The sequence below is a fragment of the Hyperoodon ampullatus genome, assembly GCF_949752795.1.
Source record: "Hyperoodon ampullatus genome assembly, chromosome: 1".
NCBI lineage: Eukaryota > Metazoa > Chordata > Mammalia > Artiodactyla > Ziphiidae > Hyperoodon > Hyperoodon ampullatus.
This window is the reverse complement of record NC_136914.1, coordinates 48,913,712-48,933,301: the sequence shown is the minus strand read 5'-3', so window position 1 is coordinate 48,933,301 and position 19,590 is coordinate 48,913,712. Positions and strand designations below refer to the sequence as shown.

The 19,590-nt window shown below is 36.7% G+C and overlaps 2 protein-coding genes across 4 annotated transcripts in view; one reads left to right on the top strand and one right to left on the bottom strand.

Moving 5' to 3' along the window:
* Positions 1–6,000, top strand: part of ART3 (ADP-ribosyltransferase 3 (inactive)) — a gene marked incomplete at its 3' end in the record, with an annotated part of 136,495 nt that extends 130,495 nt beyond the window's left edge. The window contains exons 6-10 of the mRNA XM_079710593.1: positions 200–232; positions 842–874; positions 1,497–1,529; positions 4,211–4,240; positions 5,858–6,000. Of these exons, the coding sequence (XP_079566719.1) occupies positions 200–232; positions 842–874; positions 1,497–1,529; positions 4,211–4,240; positions 5,858–6,000 (272 nt within the window). The remainder of the gene's footprint in view (positions 1–199; positions 233–841; positions 875–1,496; positions 1,530–4,210; positions 4,241–5,857) is intronic.
* Positions 6,001–8,067: 2,067 nt separating this feature from the next.
* NUP54 (nucleoporin 54) overlaps positions 8,068–19,590 on the bottom strand; it is a gene marked incomplete at its 5' end in the record, with an annotated part of 38,044 nt that continues 26,521 nt past the window's right edge. For all 3 annotated transcript variants that reach the window (XM_079709434.1, XM_079709435.1, XM_079709436.1), the window contains 4 exons: positions 8,068–8,912; positions 11,051–11,161; positions 11,930–12,049; positions 16,205–16,312. In XM_079709434.1, the coding sequence (XP_079565560.1) occupies positions 8,784–8,912; positions 11,051–11,161; positions 11,930–12,049; positions 16,205–16,312 (468 nt within the window). In that variant the 3' untranslated portion in view covers positions 8,068–8,783. The remainder of the gene's footprint in view (positions 8,913–11,050; positions 11,162–11,929; positions 12,050–16,204; positions 16,313–19,590) is intronic.

Here is a 19,590-nt window from a genome sequence, read left to right as displayed (position 1 = left end):
ACTAGCCATAGTTCTCACAGTAAGTTAGGCACCAGTGGGTTAAATCTCTTTCCCTTTTACCCAAAACTCTAAAAGCTTTGAGAGTGGGTCATCTCTCAAAGCTTTTAGAGTTTTCCACTGTAAATAGCTATATAAATATAAGGTTAAAATTTCAAGCTTACTGCGTTTATCACTAAATATTTCCTATTCTCATCTTCAGGAAAGAAAAGCCAGGAGCCCACAGTCTTACCTGGTAAGTGATCTTTTACTTACTCTCAGAGACCAGCTACAAGGTTAGAAGGAGGCATGAGGACTCCTAGAACTAAGGACGTTACTGGACATGGAGAGTTTGAGGAATAAGTTAGGTCAAAACAGAGGGACTCTAGTTATTGAGAGATTATGTTCCATGCAGTAATGTACTAAGCAGTTTTATAATGTATCACCTTTAATCACCACTTACTACAAACCTACAAGGTATTTCTTTTGCCTAAATAAGGAAACGAAGGTCAGAGGGATTAAGCCTGCCCAGTCATAGAGCTAATAACTATAATGACAATAGAGCTAAACCAAGCAGAGTCTTAGACCCAGTACTATTTCATTTAAAAACCGATGTACTAGGACTGACTGCCTTGAAGATAAGGTTGGCCAGATAATGAAGTTCTTGAACTCCACCATAGGAGTTTGGGCTTTGTCCAGTTAGAGAATGAAGAGCAATTGAAAGGTGTTTTTGTTGTTACTGTTTTCTTTTTCCTTTTTTGGGGGGTGGGGGTGGGGTTGAAGATGGGGGAGGTATAGACCAAAGGGAGCATTAACAATGCAAGATAGTTGAATAACACTAACCAATATTCATTTCTGTCTTCAGGTGTGAAGAGCCAAGAAGCCACCCAAATACCTGGTAAGACAGCTTTATTTACTTTCTTGGCCAAAGTATGAGAAGAGAAGGATCCCCCCGTGTATTAAAGAGAATATTGTCATGAGATTATTATTCATTAATATTTCGCTTACAGTTACCTGCCAGTCATTCTACAAAGATTTAGCTGGGGAAGAGAGTAGAAAAGTACCTTTCCTCCCTAGTGTTCATGCCTTCCTGGAACAGGAAAGTTAGCTCTGCCGGGGGCATGGCTGAAGGCAAGGCTTCTGGGACCTGGATGCATGCAGTCCAGCCTTAGATTCTATAGCTAAAGGTACTCAAGAGAAACTTCAACTTCATGCAGAGGCTAACTGTTAGCTTTGGCTAATAACATCTCAGCATCTAGGATTGCCAGGTAACTAAGCATAGTACTCTCCTGGTATAGAGGCAGACTTAATGAGGCGCCGTGGCAGAAGGCTTCTCTGAGCTTGGCATGGATTTGCACAGTGAAGGTTCATGTAGCCAGATCTTTCAAGTAAAAAGCCAGAAACTACAGTGCAGTGGGACCTTTGGTGCTTGTATCTCGAGTTCATGAGACAAGAAGGAGTTTGGAAATTGTACTCACTGGAACAAACTGCAAATCACTGAAAATTTCTTTCTCACGTAGGAATGAAAACTCCAGAACCTTTTTCACTACCTGGTAAGCAATGTTAGGCATGCTGGAGGGGAAGCTGCCAATCTGGGGAGTATAGATATAATTGTCACCATTAGATACGCAAGGGAGGCTAAGTACTTTGCACAGCAAGATCACGTGAGTGAGTGAAGGACCCAGGTCTCTTACCTTATGACTAAGTACCTGTTTCTTAAAACTTGTGGTTCCTCTAGTGTTTTTCCAGTATACTTATCATGACACATTTAACCTACCTTCAAGATATAACCATGAAAGCAGGTATTCAAAAAGTATGAGGCTGTTGCTGAGTGTGGGGCCTTGAGTTTCTGTGGTCAGAGAAACTGAACAGTATGACTCCTGTCAAGTCAAAAGGGCCTCGGAACTCACGCTTACAGGGGAGGAAAAAAATGAAACGGCCCTCAAACTTAATTTTTTTCCTGAGACAAGGAGAAGTTAAAAAAAAAAAGTGAACATTATCTAATATTTTACCAGAGAGCTATGGACAGTAATAAGACTTCTCTAGGCCTCAGAATTGTCATCTTTCAAAGGTGGCTAACACATGTCATGTTACCTTATAGGGATATCTGTAAGGACTATATAAACACAAAATCTCAGGGCACAAGCCCCTATCTAATGGTTCAGTCCTGCTTCCGAGTTCATGTAGTGTTTTGAAAATAATTTGTGTTAGGTTTTGTTATTATGGAATGATCATCTGTTAAGGAAATTAGATTGTTGGCATCTGCTAAATGACATCCATCCGCACAGTACTGAGCTTTGCCTCACAGTGCTGCCTTTGGATATTGTGTGCTGTGTACAGAAACAGCCATTCCCAGTTCATGATCTAAAGCACTGACAGACTCAGAGAGAGAGGTTCCAGCAATATTTTTATATTCACCCAGATTTGAACTGTTGGACTTATTTGGCCGCGACTTTTAAGTGAACCTCTAAGGACACTGATGACACACTTTGTGTGTCTACACTCTTCCGCTCGCTGGACCTGAGTTTGCATAGTACTCTCGCTGGCACCTTACTAGGCGCCCCGGCGGCCTGAAAGGCAGCTGCTGAGCAGCATGTGGAGGATGACCACGGTCTGGTCTGTGTGGACAGACAGACCCAGCTTCATGAAGCCTCTCCTCTGCCGTTTTCCTCTGGGCAGCTTTGTGTAGAGGTCACTTGAGTTCACTTTCCTGCCCCTCTGCTCCCACGTCTGTACAAGGAAGAAAATTTCTGTCTTGCAAGACTGATGAAAGTCCTAATGAGGTAAAAGTACTGGCAAAATGAATGGTGCTTTAAAATAGTAGTAAATGGTAGATGCCTTTATTAGTACCTGAAAATCTTTTTTTCATTTAGGAATAAAAATGTTACAACCGGGTGAAAAACCTGGTAATAAATTCTTTTCTGGGGGTGGAGGCACCATGGGGTTCTGAGTCCTTTACCATAATCGTTCAGTTAGCTCCATCTTAAGGGGGATGGGGAGAGGACACTTGAGCCGCACAGCTTCTGACACCCCAGGCTGCAAGCCAGAGGGGGAAATGTTGAGAACTCCCTTCAGTGTGTGCATCAGACTGTTATTATGGCTCCCTGGGTCAGGCAGAGAAAAAGGCAGTTGACCTGAAACTGGGACAGTTGGCTTCCCGCTGCGCCTGTCTATTCCAGAATGGGACAGGAGGCTTCCCAGGGTGCGCAGGTTACCGTGAGAGAATCTGTAGTTACAGGAATAGCATCATCAAAGAGGTGTGTGTGAGAACCGTACAGTGTAGGACCATCCATTCTGTGCCCCTTATCTCCATGTCCTCCAACAAACAGGCCACTCAGTTTTGCTGGGACTGTTTTGTGTTGTGCCCTCTCCTAGAAAGCTGTGTGCAGTGCAGGCTTTTTAAAAAGTGGTGTCAAACCATTTCCACAGGATCTCATATAATCCAATAAGAGAAATATTGTTATCACCGTTTGAGAGATGGAAACATGGAATACGGGAAGTTAAGGAACCTGTCAAAGGCTAGAATGAGACAGTCAAGACCCAAACTTTTCAAGTTTTGTTCATTTTCTGTCACATGACACTTGTCTTCCAGCTAGATGTAGTTATAGAAAATACACCTCTAACCTGGGCTCCTAGAATTGGCATTTGGCGTCAAAGCCGTCAGAATATGGCAATATTGTAATATTTCAATGCTGACATACTTGGAGTTAGAATAGCATAGTAAGTAAGAGCAGAGGGTTTGAAAGCAGGCATTCCTACCACTGATTACCTCGGTGATTTTATGCAAGTTTTGGGGAACTTCTGTATAATATGGATAACTCCACTACCTACTAGGAGTGTAACAAGTAAAGGTAATAATGTACATAAAGCATTTGGTCAATGTGTGACACACAGTAAGCATTCAATAAATGATTAGTGTTACGGTTGTGCTTGGGAATCTGAGTTCAATATGTAGAAAAAAGACTTTTCTTTTTTAACAAAGTTTAACCTTTTCTAACAAAGTTTAACCTTTCTTTTAATGGAAACACACACACATGGTAAAAAATTTCAAAGCATGCAAACCTGTAAACACTGAACCCTTCCCCCAGTCCCACCTATACCTCTAAAACTAATGCCCTGCCCCTCAGTCCCACACGCAGAGATAACCAAGTTAGCTTAATCATTTAACCAGATTTTTCTCTTTGGGATAAATCTGTGTACAATGCAGTTAACTCAAAATCTGTTTATATTTTAGAAGACAAAAGTCAAGATATGGACAGTCCTGGTAAGAAATATCTCATTTCCTTAGTTGATAAATGTCTGTTTCTGCAATACAGAAAAACTGAGAAATTTATTTTCTCTCAATAAAAGGAACAAAATCTCAAGAGTTTAAAGCATCATAACAGAGTAGAATGTCATATCCAAATGCTTGTATTTGCAAATGGGGGGGGCAACTTGATTTTGCTTCTTAAGCACTCATTTTCAACTGTGTATATAGACTGTACTTTTTCGAGCAATGGTTCTCAACCCTGCAACCCAATTCTGTCTTTTTAGAACAAATATTTTATAAAGGTATCCTGAAATAAGATTCATAAATAAGTCCCACTTGCACCATAAAAAAATCAATATGTCCTAACAACTATGTAACAAAATTATATACATTTCAATATGTAAATGCCTAGATTATTCTAGAAGACGTCATGAAGTAGATTGTTTTTATTTACACAGAGAAATCTGGATTTAAGAGAGAGGACTGGAAGCTATTCTATACAAATATAAGAAAATGAAAGTGAAGAAATACCATGAGCACTAGAATAGAAACCAATGTTTATTAAAACTATCCAAAAATATTTTGCATATATGTAAAACTTAGGTTCTGGGTTTGAGCATTATAAATAGGTTTTTAACATATATATGTCTAGCAGTGCATTTGAAATTTATGTGCAAGTGGGTCGATTTTTCATTGTGCAAGACTCTCGAGAGCACTGCAGGATACTAGCCCTCTACTTCCAGTGCTGTGACAATCAAAAATATACTCTGTGACAAATTTCCAAACTGCCTTAGGGGGCAATGCAGCCCCCTTGAGAACCACTGCTCTCTAGTAACAAACCAATGTATGAGTGCATCTGCTTGTCCGTTTTCCCCACCTGTATACATATAACTGCACGTTTATAATTATGGCAAGTAAATTTATGAGTTGAAGGTTTTTATAACATTTACTAGCTATTTCTCTTGGTTTCACTTATGTGAGTGGTGATCCCATTTGGAAATTTCCAATCAGTCTTCCCTTGTACAGTCTAAACCAAAACACAGCCAGAAGTCAGATATCTGAGTTAAGGGCAGTGTGAAACAGACCATCCTGAGATGGCTGGACTCCACTGTACCTCTCTCCACTAGTTCAGGTGAAAGGGAAGCAGTTTTCTCCAGAGTAGTGTTTTATGTATAGAGGGAAAAAAATTTTATCAGCTTGCAGGGCTGTTTAAAAAATGCAATGCAATTTTTTACACTGTAAAATATTACACTGTATATTGGTAGAATATGCATATGAAATAGACTATCTTGAAATAGAAAAGACAGAATTAAACTTGCATATACAGAAAATGAAAATTTTAAATCGCCAAGAAATTCTAGAGAACTTGAACAAAAAACTACCTTGTCTACAAAGATACTAAAAAGCCTGTGAAATCTTAGATAAAACCTAGATCAGCACACCCTGATGATGTATATGAAAATGTAGCCCCAAATCTGTAATGAACTATATTTATTTTAAAGTTGTCCTGGTTAGAATTACTTCATGTAAAACTCAACCTGAATGTTCACATATTCAGGATATATGGTGTAGGTGGATGACACTTGATACTAAAAATGACATGTGTCAATGACTATGTCTTCTCATTAACAGCTCCAGCTCCAGCTCCAGGTCCAGTTCCAGGTCCCAAAACCCATACCTCTGCATCTTCTGGCAAAATGCTCCTTCCACCGTTTGGGACATTCATCATTTTAATCAGTGTTTCTGCTATAAATCTCTGTCGCTCTGTAGTCTGATACATTCTTTTTAATTTTTTTTTTTGGGGGGGGGGGCGCTGATTTATTTATTTATTAGACTCGAGTGCTTTAGTACAGAACGGTACAGAGATGTTTGTGCTTCAATACTTTCAAACACTGAGATTCTGATAATTTCAAGGTAAACAAGTTTCAAGACAGACTAGCTTTTTGATACATTCTTTATTACTTGAAATATGCTACAGGCATCCCACAGAAATCATCAAAAGGAATGATGTATTTTTCACTTGTTGGCCAAAGTCATTTGATAAAATGAGAATTACATATTTGTTAATGTAATTAGCAAATTCAGGTAGCTGACCCAGATGTCACAGAATTCATTTTTCACTTATTTCTATGTTAATCTTATGATTGCAAAAAACTGTATACTTTTGGTTTAATTCAATGACTTTAAAATTATTAGCTATAATTTCAGTTAGAATTGCTAGATATTAAAATGTCAGTAATGCTAGTGGTTAACATGAATTTAATTCCTAATTAGAATTTAAAGGTGTTCTACTTATCTTTAAAGGATCAAACTTTGACTTCAAATAGTGTATTCAGTCTCATTTTCCTTCTATATATGAACACCTTATATTTTTATAAACACAACAGTTTACCAAGTATGTCAAATACGTAGTCCCTAACTTGAACCTCATGTTAACCCAGGAAGGCAGACAGTACTGAATGAATATGTGGGCTCAATAAGCAAGGAAAATGAGTACAGTACAGTAGTCTTTCACCCCAGGTATTATGGTGGTTGAAAAGTAATTGATTTAGGCATGGGCTTTGGTAACTGACACTTGTTTACACTGCCAGAGTTTCAAAAAAGGACTTAAGGCCACTTTCAGAGATTCAGAAAAACTACATAAAATCTCAACTAGGTGTTTGTTAGGGGTTCAGTGTGCTTTAATTCTACCATTTACCTCTCTTCATGTTCAGAATTTTGAGTGGACTTACCACAAGAACCATAAGCCAGTTCACAGAACGTCTATAAATTGTGCTGGAGAACACAACTTAGTCCAGAGGCCAAAGTTGGTCTTTTCTTCTCATTTCCACCCAGATCTAGAACTTGGTTATCAGTTGCTTGGAACACAACTCAGGTACAGACCAAGTCCAGTTACCTAACCAGCTACATGAACAAGGACCACAGGCCTTGCCTTACACATGTAGTCACCAGCAGGATCAAAACTTAGGAGGCTAACTGGGCCTGTCTTTAAAAGGCAGACCCCGAGCCCTATCTAGGGCTTGTGAAATTAGAAACCTAACAATACGAGAGGACGAAAAATGAAAGGCTAGAGAAGTAAGCATGGTATGCATGATTAGCCATCTGCCCAACAGAGAATGTGGCTCAATAAGTAACAGTTCTCATCTATTAGCTCACCAGCTCTTCCTACAGTGAGAGGGTGTGCAGAGGGGCAAACTCCTTCCACATTTGGCTACATGGATGAGAAAGATGAGAGGTGTTATGAGAAACAGCCCCGTGAACCTTGTTTGTGTCTCCTACACAACTGTTAGCTAGCTAGTCTGCATCTTGACAGATTCCTTCAGTGGGATCTCAGAGGGAGGCCTCTGGATATACAGTGCATCACACTCCTTGCCATCCTCATAATAAACACAGTGGCACGGTTCATGGGGCTGTTTCTTTTAACATCTCTCATCATAAGACAAAGCATTACGCAGAAATGCACAGTTAAAGCATTCCAAGAGGGCCAACATGATGCAGCCCAGGTGTGCAGTTTGTAGGAGGAAGAATTGTTTAAAATTATCTAGTTGTTTAAGAATCACTATTGCACATTATCATGTCTAATTCAGATTTTCCAGTGTTTTCAGATACTAATGATGTATTAGAGAATTCTTTATCCTGGATGATATAGGAAGTAATTTTTATTTGCTGTACCCTAGTCAAAATATATCAGTATTGATATACTTTCCTTAGAGGGTAAAGTCAGACTTAAATCCAGGTTAAAACTGAAATTCTTGAGCTGTGATTATGATTTAATATTTGTGTGGACATGAATGGTCATTCTCCCAGAGCCAAATAAAGCACCAGACAGAATTATATAAAAAGTAATTATAATCAAGAATTTATTTATAACTTTTCATCTTTTTTAGAAATAAAAAGGTTTAAAAAAAAGTTGTAAAAATGATAAAATGTAATTTTGTTATATCCTAATTGCTTAGGTGTGTTCTGTAAATTCCAAATAAGTAAAATAATATAAAAATATATTTTCAAATCTTTATAGAATGGAAAGAAAACCACATTAATCATTAAATACTCTTGGATTTTCTTTACTCCTCCCACAGATGAATTCACAAATATAAAAACTGACATACATTTACATTCTGAAGTACAAATCTCCAACAGCCAAGTAATTATACAGTTTGTTATGTGCAAAGTAGACATTTCCTATTTACTTGCTATGGAGAGCAGAGTACAGGCTCAATGGAGAATAATCATTAAATAACTGATGATTATTTTTAAGAAGAATGCTGTTGTAAAAATATACAATAGGAAATATTTTTGGTAATTATGTACTTCTTTTTTAAAGTAATTACAGCTTTTAGATGTAAATCTTTCAAAGGCTATCTCTGAAGAGCAGTGAAGTGACAGTTATTTCAGATTTGATGAATAATAATTTGTCAGGAACCTTCTCAAAAACCAAGTCAGGAGAGAGGATTGTTTTCTTTCTTTTCCCCTCCACTTGGTCAGTTTCATTCTTAAGGAAGGTCTGATATAACAAGAAAACGTATTTCACAAACCTTTAACACAAGATTGTGAACTGTCAACTGAAGGCACCACCTCTGATGTGGATGGTTTCATTCAATCCATGTTCTACCAACTTGATATCTTCTAAATCATCTTTTATGATGCTAATCAAGTGGCTAAGGCCTTCCTGTTGTTGTTTCAAATGCTAGAAGGAATTTTAAAAATATCAATGTATTTATTAAACTGCACGCTACTCACAGGAAAAAGGCTGTTTTTCACTGTTTTACCAGCAACACAGCACTTAGTGGCTGCTCTCATTACCTGCATATTTAAACATTTGTACTATATCTTTTGCTAACACTTCTAAATACAGTAAAATACTACTGTAAAAAGCAATAAAATCAAATATACAATGAACAATATCTGTAACAGAAATTTTACAAAAGATGCAGAGTTTTAAAGGTTCCTTTAAAAACAAAGGTATATTAAAACAATGCAAGAAGGTACTCAAATATAGATGACTAGCAAAATAATCATTCTGAAAACTGAGGATTTCCATGTTTTAAAGTACAAAGTATAAACTGATGATAATGGTGATAACTACAATTGCTAGCATTTTAAAGAGTCCTTCCCAGATGTTAAGGCAGCTTGAAGAGTTTCATGGGTATTAACTCATTTAAAATCCCTTTGAGCACACACTTTGGGGGTACCATTATTACCTCTTCTCTACAGATAAAGAAACTGAGATACAGGTGATGAGCCATGATGCTTCAATTCCAAAACAATATACTGCTTTTCATCGTTTTAGGTAGGTGTTTACATTATTCCCAATTTTACTGCATACATAAACTCTTTTATATAGTTCTTTATTCCAATATGCTGGAATCTTTCTCAGTTAATTTTATTGTCAATATGAATATAATCAAGTGTATGTATACTTTTCGAGAACCCAAAAGCCAAACTAGTTTTTAGTTGCATGTAACGGCAATATCCATTCTAAAGCACATAATAAAATCAGATTTGTTGATGACATTTATAACTACCTAAAATCCTCAGGGTCATACCAACCTGCCACGCCAATTAATCCTACCTAATATGTTCCACAAAGTTTACCATCTTAATATATTTTTTAGACACAGTTGATGGTTGGATAGCTTTTATTAAACCAATCTATATTTATACTAATGAAACTAAGCTAGAGCAGTATGTCCCAACTTCTTCATAGAAAGTGAGCCTTAGACAAGTGGTTGGAGGTTTTGGCTACCCCAGCCTACACCCAGGTCCCCTGAGGGCTGACAGGCTCAGTAACTCTACATATTTATAATTGATATGTGGCATCATATAAGTTGGGAATATGTGATATAGAGCAGTTACTTCTCAAACTTTAACTGTGCATACAAATCACTCTGTGATCTTGAAAAATATAGCTTCCGGACGTCTGGAGTACGGACTGAGCGTCTGCATTTCTAACGACCCCCAGGTGCTGCTGCTGCTGCCCACACACAGCAGCAGGGTCTAGGGTACTTCGGTTGTCTATATTACCTCGGAATTCATCGATGTGGGGGACAGGGGAAGAGAACGATTAACTTTTTTTTGGTGGGAAAATATACATAACATGTCCATTTTAACCATTTTATGTCCAGTCTAGTAGCACTGAGTAAATCATGTTGTGCAACAATCACTACCATCTATCTGTAGAACTTTTTCATCTTCTCAAACTGGAATTCTGTACCCATTAAACACTAGCTCCCCATTCCCCTTCCCCTCAGCCCCTGGCAACTACCACTCTACTCTCTATGAATTGGACTACTCTAGGTACTCCATGTAAGTGGAATCATGCAACTTTTGTCCTTTTAAACTGGCTTATTTCACATAATGTCTTCAAAATTCACCCATGTGGTGTGTGCATGTGAGAATTTCCTTCCTTTTTAAGGCTAATATTCCATTGTATATATACCATATTTTGTTTATTCATCCATCTATGCACACTTGGATTGCTTCCACTTTGGCTACTGTGAATAATGCTTCTGTGAACATGGCTATACAAATAATCTGTTTGAGTTCCTACTTTCAATTCTTTTAGGTATGCACCCAGAAGCAGAACTGCTGGACTATATTGTAATTCTATGTTTAATTTTTTGAGGAATCATTTTTCACAGTGGCTGCATGCACCATTTTTACATTGCTGCTAGCAATGCATGAGGGTTCTATTTTCTTCACATCTTCTAAACCCTTGTTATTTTCTGGTTTTTTTTTTTTTTTTTTTTTTGGATAATAGCCATCCTAATGGATGTGAAGTGGTGAATTCACCTTTTTAAAAGGTGACTCTAGTGCAACACTTACCTGCTTGATTTCTCGTAACAGATCTGCATCTATGTAGTATCTTTCTTCAGATTTGACTGCTCCAAAATGATTCTGCATCCTGATTTGGGACATCAGTTCATTCAGTCGGCCCTAAAAATAATACAGAGTTGAGGGACTTCCCTGGTGTCACGGTGGATAGGACTCGGCACTCCCAATGCAGGGGGCCTGGGTTCGACCCCTAGTCAGAGAACTAGATCCCACATGCATGCTGCAACTAAGAGTTTGCATACCAAAACTAAGGAGCCCGCCTGCTGCAACTAAGGAGCCGGCAAGCCGCAACTAAGGAGCCTGCTTGCCACAACTAAGACCCGGCACAACCAAATAAATAAATAAATAAAAATACTGAGTTGAACTACAACTGCTCATAACAGCAACCATTTCTAAAAGAGAATGTTTTATTTTAAAAGGATAGGTAGGGCTTCCCTGGTGGCGCAGTGGTTGAGAGTCCGCCTGCCGATGCAGGGGACACGGGTTCGTGCCCCGGTTTGGGAGGATCCCACATGCCGCGGAGCAGCTGGGTCCGTGCGCCATGGCCGCTGAGCCTGCGCATCCGGAGCCTGTGCTCCGCAACGGGAGAGGCCACAGCAGTGAGAAGCCCGCGTACCACAAAAAAAATAAAGGATAGGTACTACTATAATTAAAGGTGTCAATTCTCCCTCTGTACATTATTTGAAACACTAATACAAGCCCAAAACATCATGATTAAGAGTCTACTTTAAAAAGGAAGTTTTGATTAAAGAGAACAAATACTTAATAAAAAACAAGTATACAAAATTCCTCTTTTTGAAGACCCAAGTAACATTTCTCTGCAGATCCACCTGAAACAAATTCTAGCTTTATGGTCTTATAAGTGCTTACCTTAAACTGAGTAGGGGCGTTTAGTTCACACTGAATTGTATCTAGTTGAACTCGCAACTGCTCTTCATCAGCTTGGATGGCATACCCACTCTTCCTCTGAATTTCCTGTTTGATTAGGACCTATACAAAGAAAACCCACCGATAACGATAGAATCATCTCTTTTCAGTTATGCAAGTAATTTTATTACACATCAATTGTTGAAAGAAATTAGATGAATACACTAACAATAGTTAGAATCATTAACAGTTCAAGATTTGAATTATGTTTGCCCATTTTTATTAGGCAAGTTACATTAATTTGTTACTTTTAATGACTACATAATTTTCATGCATTATTAATAATAAACTCAAGTATTCTTATGTTGAGGGGTATATATTTTATTTCTAGTTTTGACACTATGAACAATGCTGTAATAAACATTTTTGTATACATAACTTTATTTACTTGTATAGACCCCCAGGAATTAGATTGCTGGGTTTAAAAGTGTGTGTGCTCAGTCTTTAGAAGCTGCTAGATTGCTTTCCCAAAGATCCTCTTGATGAGTATTAAAGAGATCACACAAATTTTTTTAAAAACCTGCATTCCCTTGAATGTGTGTTTTTTTGTTTTTTTTTTTGGCCGCGCCACTTGGCCTGTGGGATCGGCTAGCAGGATCTTAGTTCCCCGACCAGGGATCAAACCCGGGCCCTCTGCAGTGGAAGCGCAGTCATAATCACTGGACCACCAAGGAATTCCCCCCTTGAATGTTAAAGGACCGTCTTTTAACGGTTAAGAACTACTTTGCATTTGTTCTTCTGTGAACTGGCTTTATACATTCTTTGCCCGTATTTCACTTGGGGTTTTTTTAGGTCAAATTATAGGATATCTGTATAATACAAACACTACAACTGAAATCAGTGCTGTTTGCAAATTCAAATTTTTCTTTTTCTGAAATCACTTGACTATTGACAAATGGCTTCTGTTACCTTTTACTATACAAAATTTTCTAATTCTTACATAGTCAATTTTGTTTTACAGTTTCTGGCTTTCTAGCTAAAAGTCTCTCCAGTCCCTAGGTTGTACATGCAGCCTCATAAATTTCTTAGAGTTAAGTCTGTAATACACCTTATTTTTGTATATGGTGTGATACAGTGGTCTAATTTTATTTTCCAGATGGATAGCCAATTACTCTAGCATTACTTATTAAATAAACCCACTGAATTGAAATACCACCTTTGTCATATTAAGATACATGTGCATCTATTTCTGGATTGTCTATTCTTTTCTATGGATCTTTATATCCAGTCCTTCACCAATCCCATACTGATTTGATTACAAGAGCTTTAAATAGGTTCTAAAATTTGATAAGGCAAGTCCCCTTCACTATCTTTTTCCCCCCAGAAGCTATTCTCAAAACAGTTATCTTTATTTATGAACTGACAGATTTTAATTTTTTTAATGTTGTAATTTTTAAATTTTATAAAGTAGATATTGTCTTCTCATCTAAGAATATGGTTTATCTGTCTTTCTATTTGTGAAAACCTTAATTCAGATTGTATATTTTCCTCAAATTTATTCCTAAGTATTTTACAGTTTTTTCATAATAGTGAATGAAATATTTTCCTATTTCCATTAATAGTATAAAGAAACACTGATTTTTGTACATTTACCTCATATTGAGCCATCTTGCCACATTAATTCTATAGTTTATTTCCTTGGGTTTTCTAGATATACAATCATGTCATCAGCAAAAAGAGATGATCTCTTTTCAGTGTTTATACTAGTTAACTACCCTGCTCATTACATTTGTGAAAACTTATATATTTTCCATATGTTGCTATGATAAATTACGTTGCTAGATATCCTGTTACAAAACCAACCCTCCATTCCTGAAATAAACCTTACTCAAAGTATATTCCTTTAGAATTTGATAAATAGCTGGATTCTCTTTACTTGTATTTCATTTAGAATTTCTGCATTTGTTTTCTTTGGTCAGATTTATTGAGGTATAATCCACATACAACAAAATTGACCCTTTTTAGGTGGACAGTTCTATGTATTTGGACAAACAAGTTCCCATCACCACAGCCAAGATACAGAACATTTCCATCACCCCAAAAAGTTCCCTCCTGCCTCCTGTAGCCTCCTCTCCCTTACCTCCAGCTCCTAGCAACTACTGATCTGTTTCCCACCTCCAGTTGTACCTTTTGCATGAATCATATAAATGGAATCATACCATATGTAGCCCTTTCAGTCTGGCTTCTTTTGCTTAGTGTAATTTGCATCTCTACTAGAATTATCTGTTTATACATTTTTGTTTTGGGGTACTAAAAACAGAGATGTAAAATGCTGCCACTGCTCTGAGAAACAATTTGGTAGTTCTTCAAAAAGTTGAACATACGAGTTACCACATGACCAAGCAATTCCCATTCTAGGTTTATGTATCCAAGAGAAACAAAAGCATACATCCACACAAACACTTGTACACAAGCATTAATAGCAACATTATTCATATTAGCCAAAAAGTGGAAACAACCAAAATGTTTATCAATTGATGAATAAATTAAAATGTTGTATAGTCATACAATGAAATATTATTCATCAATAAAAAGGAATGAAGTGCTGTTACATGCTACAACATGAATGAACCTTGAAAATATTATGCTATGTGAGAGAAAGCCAGTCAAAAAATACCACATACCATATGATTTCATTTATATGAAGTGTCCAAAAGAGGCAAATCCATACAAACAAAAAGTGGTTGCTTAGGGCTGGGGGGGTTTGGGATGAAATGGGGAGTTGCTGCTAATGGGTATGGAGTTTGTTTTTAGAGTGATGAAAATGTTCTAAAACTGACTGTGGTGATGGTTGTACAAAACTATGAATATACTAAAAATCACTGAATTACATTGAATAGGTGAATTGTATGGTGTATGTGAATTGTATCTCAATGAAACTGTTTAAAAAAATCTATATTTTTCATTTTGTCTGAAATAAAGTAACTTTGGAATTAGCGCTAATGGTTAGACAAAATTCAGCAATGAAACTAAATGACCTTGGTGCTTTTTCCATGGTTGATCTTTAGTAACTTTCCCAATTGCTTCTATGGTATTTGTCTATTTAAGATTTTTCTCTGTAGATCCATTTTGCTAGAAAATCATGTTTTCTCTAACTTCTCAGTTTACTGCTGTGAATTCCATTGCAGTATTTTCTTATTCTCTTGGGTATATCTGTGGTAAGGTCTCCTTTCTCACTTCTAATTTTTCTTTACCTTCTTCAGGCTCATGAGATGAGTCTTTTTTTCCTTCTTCAGACTCATGTTTCGCCGTTTTAATGGTCTTTTTTTCTTCCTTAAATTATTTATTTATTTATTTGGCTGCGTTGGGTCTTAGTTGCAGCGTGCAGAATCTTTTAGTTGCAGCCTGTGGGATCTTTTAGTTGCAGCATGCAGGATCTTTAGTTGCAGCATGCAAACCCGTAGCTGCAGCATATGGGATATAGTTCCCTGACCAGGGATCAAACCCAGGCCCCCTGCATTGGGAGTGTGGAAGTCTTAGCCACTGGGCCACCAGGGAAGTCCCTTAATGGTCTTTTCAAAGAAACAGCTTTTCCATTTAATCTTTCTATTATGATTAATTTTTTTTTGTTTTACTTATTTCACTTTATCTTTATTTCTCTCTTATTGGTTTCTGTTGGCTTAGCAGTAGTATTTTTCTAACTTAAGATCAGTACTAAGTTCTTTACTTTTTGCATTTGTACTTTTAAAAATGGAGATTTTTTAAGGTTATAAATTGTCCTCTGAGTGCAGCTTTTGCTGTATCCCATTGATTCTGCTACATAATGTTTGTTTTCATGATAATTTCAACTTTTGTTGCTATTCATTCTTTTACTTCCTCTTGTTAATTTGCAAGTTCTATTGTTTTTCATTCATTAACAGTTACACTCCCTTTTCTAGCACTCAAAATCAAAACTGTATTTTTCTACTATTTTTATGAAAACCAGATATTAATGATCTGATGCATACTTTTCTTGCACCAAGATGATTTTTTTTTTTCCACTGCTTTCCCACCACCCTCTCAATAAAATGCTAATTTTAGGATATTTTCACGTTCTTCACCCAGTCCTGTAAGATCTCTCCTCCAACTTCCAGGTTTTAATGAGAAAGTTTGGTACTTTCAGTTTCAGACTATTATTATTTCCTTTTAGTCTGTTTTTTTCTATTGCAAAAATCCATATTTAGCATTTCCATCATGTATACAGTCTTACAAGTGTTGGAAAAAAGTCCAAATTACTACCTGTAAGGTTCTATGGGAAAGGTCCATGAGTTTCCTCTTGTATTGTGCAATTTTGGCCATAGTTGTAGTTTGATTCTTCTGTAATTCACCAATATCTTCAGATATGATCTGTTTTTAAAAAAATTTTTTTAAGGTAAATCAAATATAGGTATCACAACTATTTATCAGGTTTACTTATATGCAAAAAATGAGCCTAAGATTCATCTTTCAAAATATAAACTTTTTCTTTAAATCTCCTTTTATATTTTTTCCCCTTTTGTACATCTAAAAATTAGAAAGTACCATTCAAAAATTTCTTTAGAGCTCCAGAAAATTTAGTGATGAGGCAAAGTGTATAGAAAAATAATATACTTCAGAAATAATTAAGGAACTTGACGTAATACTGTAGAACAGAGCCAACAACCAGGCCATTAATGGAAAAAGTTAAGATCTATAAAGTGACATGCAGGAGGGGCCTAAAATATAGTATATAGTCCAATATCAACTGTAACAGAATATTATGGAGGGATATGCTCACAGTGGAGGGGAAAAGGAAGGATATTAATTATACAACTGAAGACATTTTTATGTCTCTGGATCTTTGATTTGCTCTTTCCGTAGCCTGAAATCCTACTGTTCCACCTTATGAAAGTCTTAACCTTACAGAGTGAGTTAAAATCCTATTTTATTATAGCTTCCCAATCAAAATTAACCCCATTATTGTTCCTATCATAATTAATCATTCTGTGACATTGGCTTATATTGAGATGTTATAAGTAAGAGGGTAAGAAGATCGTACAAGACATATTTTAGCATGTCTACCTACACATGTCACCTTTTAAGGAAACTTTCCAATGCCAGGCCATGTTGAAGGGACAAAATTAGGTGACCATATTTTATATTATGTAACCCAGGCACCCTCCCCATCTCAGTTTTGAAAAGTTGGCAGGGCTTCTAGACAAAAAAAGTAATTATTCTTCTATACCAGCAATACTAAGAAAAATAGAAATGTTACCACTCCCAGTATTTACTGACAAACACTAAAACAGTCTAGGAATTAACCAAGAAAAAATGCCTATGATTTTTAAAGAGGTTATTTTAAATCTGTTACAAAGGACACAGGAGACCTCAATGAGTAAAGAAACATGTTCATGATGGAATAATTTAATATTATTAAGATTCAATTATCTATAAATTATATATTTAATGTAATTCCAATTAAAATTCTAGCATTTTGACAAACTCATTCTAAAACTGTTATAGAGAATGAAGATCCATAAAGAGCTTAAAAATTTGAAAAGAACGAAGATTGGAGATTCACTCTACCACATATATTTAAGAAATACTACAAAGCCATAAGAGTAAAATAATGTGAAACTGATTTAAGAACAGACTACATCACATATATATGGGAACTTGGTTTGATAAATGCTTTGATAAATCATTGAGGAAAATAGTTTTTTTGTGAATGACACTGGAAAAATTGACCCACAATTTAGAGAAAGTTGGGTTCATATCACTTAGTATATATAAAGTGAACTCCATGAGGACAGACGACTCAAATGTGAAAGGTTAAAGTCTAAAATAATAGAAAAAAAAATGTAGGAGACTCTAAGACCTTGGGTGAGGAATGACTTCTTAAGCAAATTCCCAAAAAAGAAAACACAGGGCCAAAACAAACCAATGGATATCATTACATTAAAATTAAGGTTTTCATAAACAACAAGATCCTACTGTATAGCACAGGGAACTATATTCAATATCCTGTGATACACCATAATGGAAAAGAATACGACAAACAATATATATATATATGTAACACTGAATCACTTTGCTGTACAGTAGAAATTAACACAGCATTGTAAATCAACAACAATAACAAAATAAAGGTTTGCTGTTCAACTATGGACACTAAAGACAGAGCAGAGAGATGAGAGAAGTAGGAGATATTTAAAATGTTATAAACAGACTAGGGGTTAAAATCTATAATAAACGATGAGTTCCTGAAATTCAAAAAGGAAAGATATGAGGCTCAATAGAAAAACTGGACAAGATAGACTAGGTACATGCCATTCTTTCTCTCCTGTTGAAGACAGCCGTAAAATGAACAGAATGCATGGGCAACTACCTGAGGACTCTGAAAAATGAAAAGTGGCAGGAGGAAGAAGACATGAATTTGAAGTACCACTGAACTAGTGGTGAGTTTACCATTATTTTCCTCTCTGGCAGCCCCCCAAGTTTGGTTTCAACACAGCCCAAAACCTGGAAGTTTTGGGCTGTGTTGAAACCCAGCTCTAGCTCTAGTGCAAGGAAATACATTATGGTATCTAGAAAAGAGTTTCTCAGTTTTAACACTATTAATTCAGGCCAGATAATTCTTCGTTGGAGTGCTACTGTTCTGTACAGTGTAGGATACTTATCAGAATCCTGGCTTCTACCCACTAGATGCCTGTAGCATCCCCCAACCCCCCAGCTGTAACAACCAAAGAAGTCTCCAGATACTGCCAAATGTGCCCTGGGGGACAAAATCACCACCACCACAACCCCCAATGAGAACTACTGCCCTCGAGCAACCACTAAAAAAACTGATAGTTGAAATGACAATAAATTAAAAACAATACTAAAAAATGTCCAAATAACCCAGAAGAATGCAAAAAAGAGGAAAGAGAGGAAGGAAAAACAGAGCGAACAGTTAAGATTGTAGGTCTAAATCTAAATTTTATGCTGTCTACAGAAAACGTACTTCAAATATGATAAACGAAGGTTAAAAGTAAAAGGACGGAGGAAGACATACCATACAAACACTAATCAAAAGAAAGCTAGAGTGGCTTTATGTTAATATCAGAGAAAGTAGACTTCCGAGCAAAGAGGATTCCCAGGGATATAAAGAGGAACATTATGGAATAATAAAAAGTATATATGCCAAAAAAATGTAACAATCCTAGATACTTAGGTACTTAACAGCAAACCTTCAAAATACATGAAAGGAGAAAAAGACAAATCCATAATTGTAGCTGGAGACTTCAACTCTCCTCTTACAATAGAATTAGTAGACAGAAAATTCAGTAAGAATGTAGAAAAACTGAACAATCTATCAAATGGATCTCACATTAACAGAAAACTCCAAGAATAGCAGAATCCACATTCTTTTCATAGGCATGTGGGTTAAAAACCTTTACAAAGTTAAGGACTTCCCTGGTGGCGCAGTGGTTAAGAATCTGCCTGACAATTCAGGGGACATGGGTTCAAGCCCTGGTCCTAGAAGATCCCACATGCCACGGAACAACTAAGCCCATGCGCCACAACTACTGAGCCTGTGCTCTAGAGCCCGCGAGCCACAACTACTGAGCCCGTGTGCCACAACTACTGAAGCCCGCGCACCTAGAGCCCATGCTCCCCAACAAGAG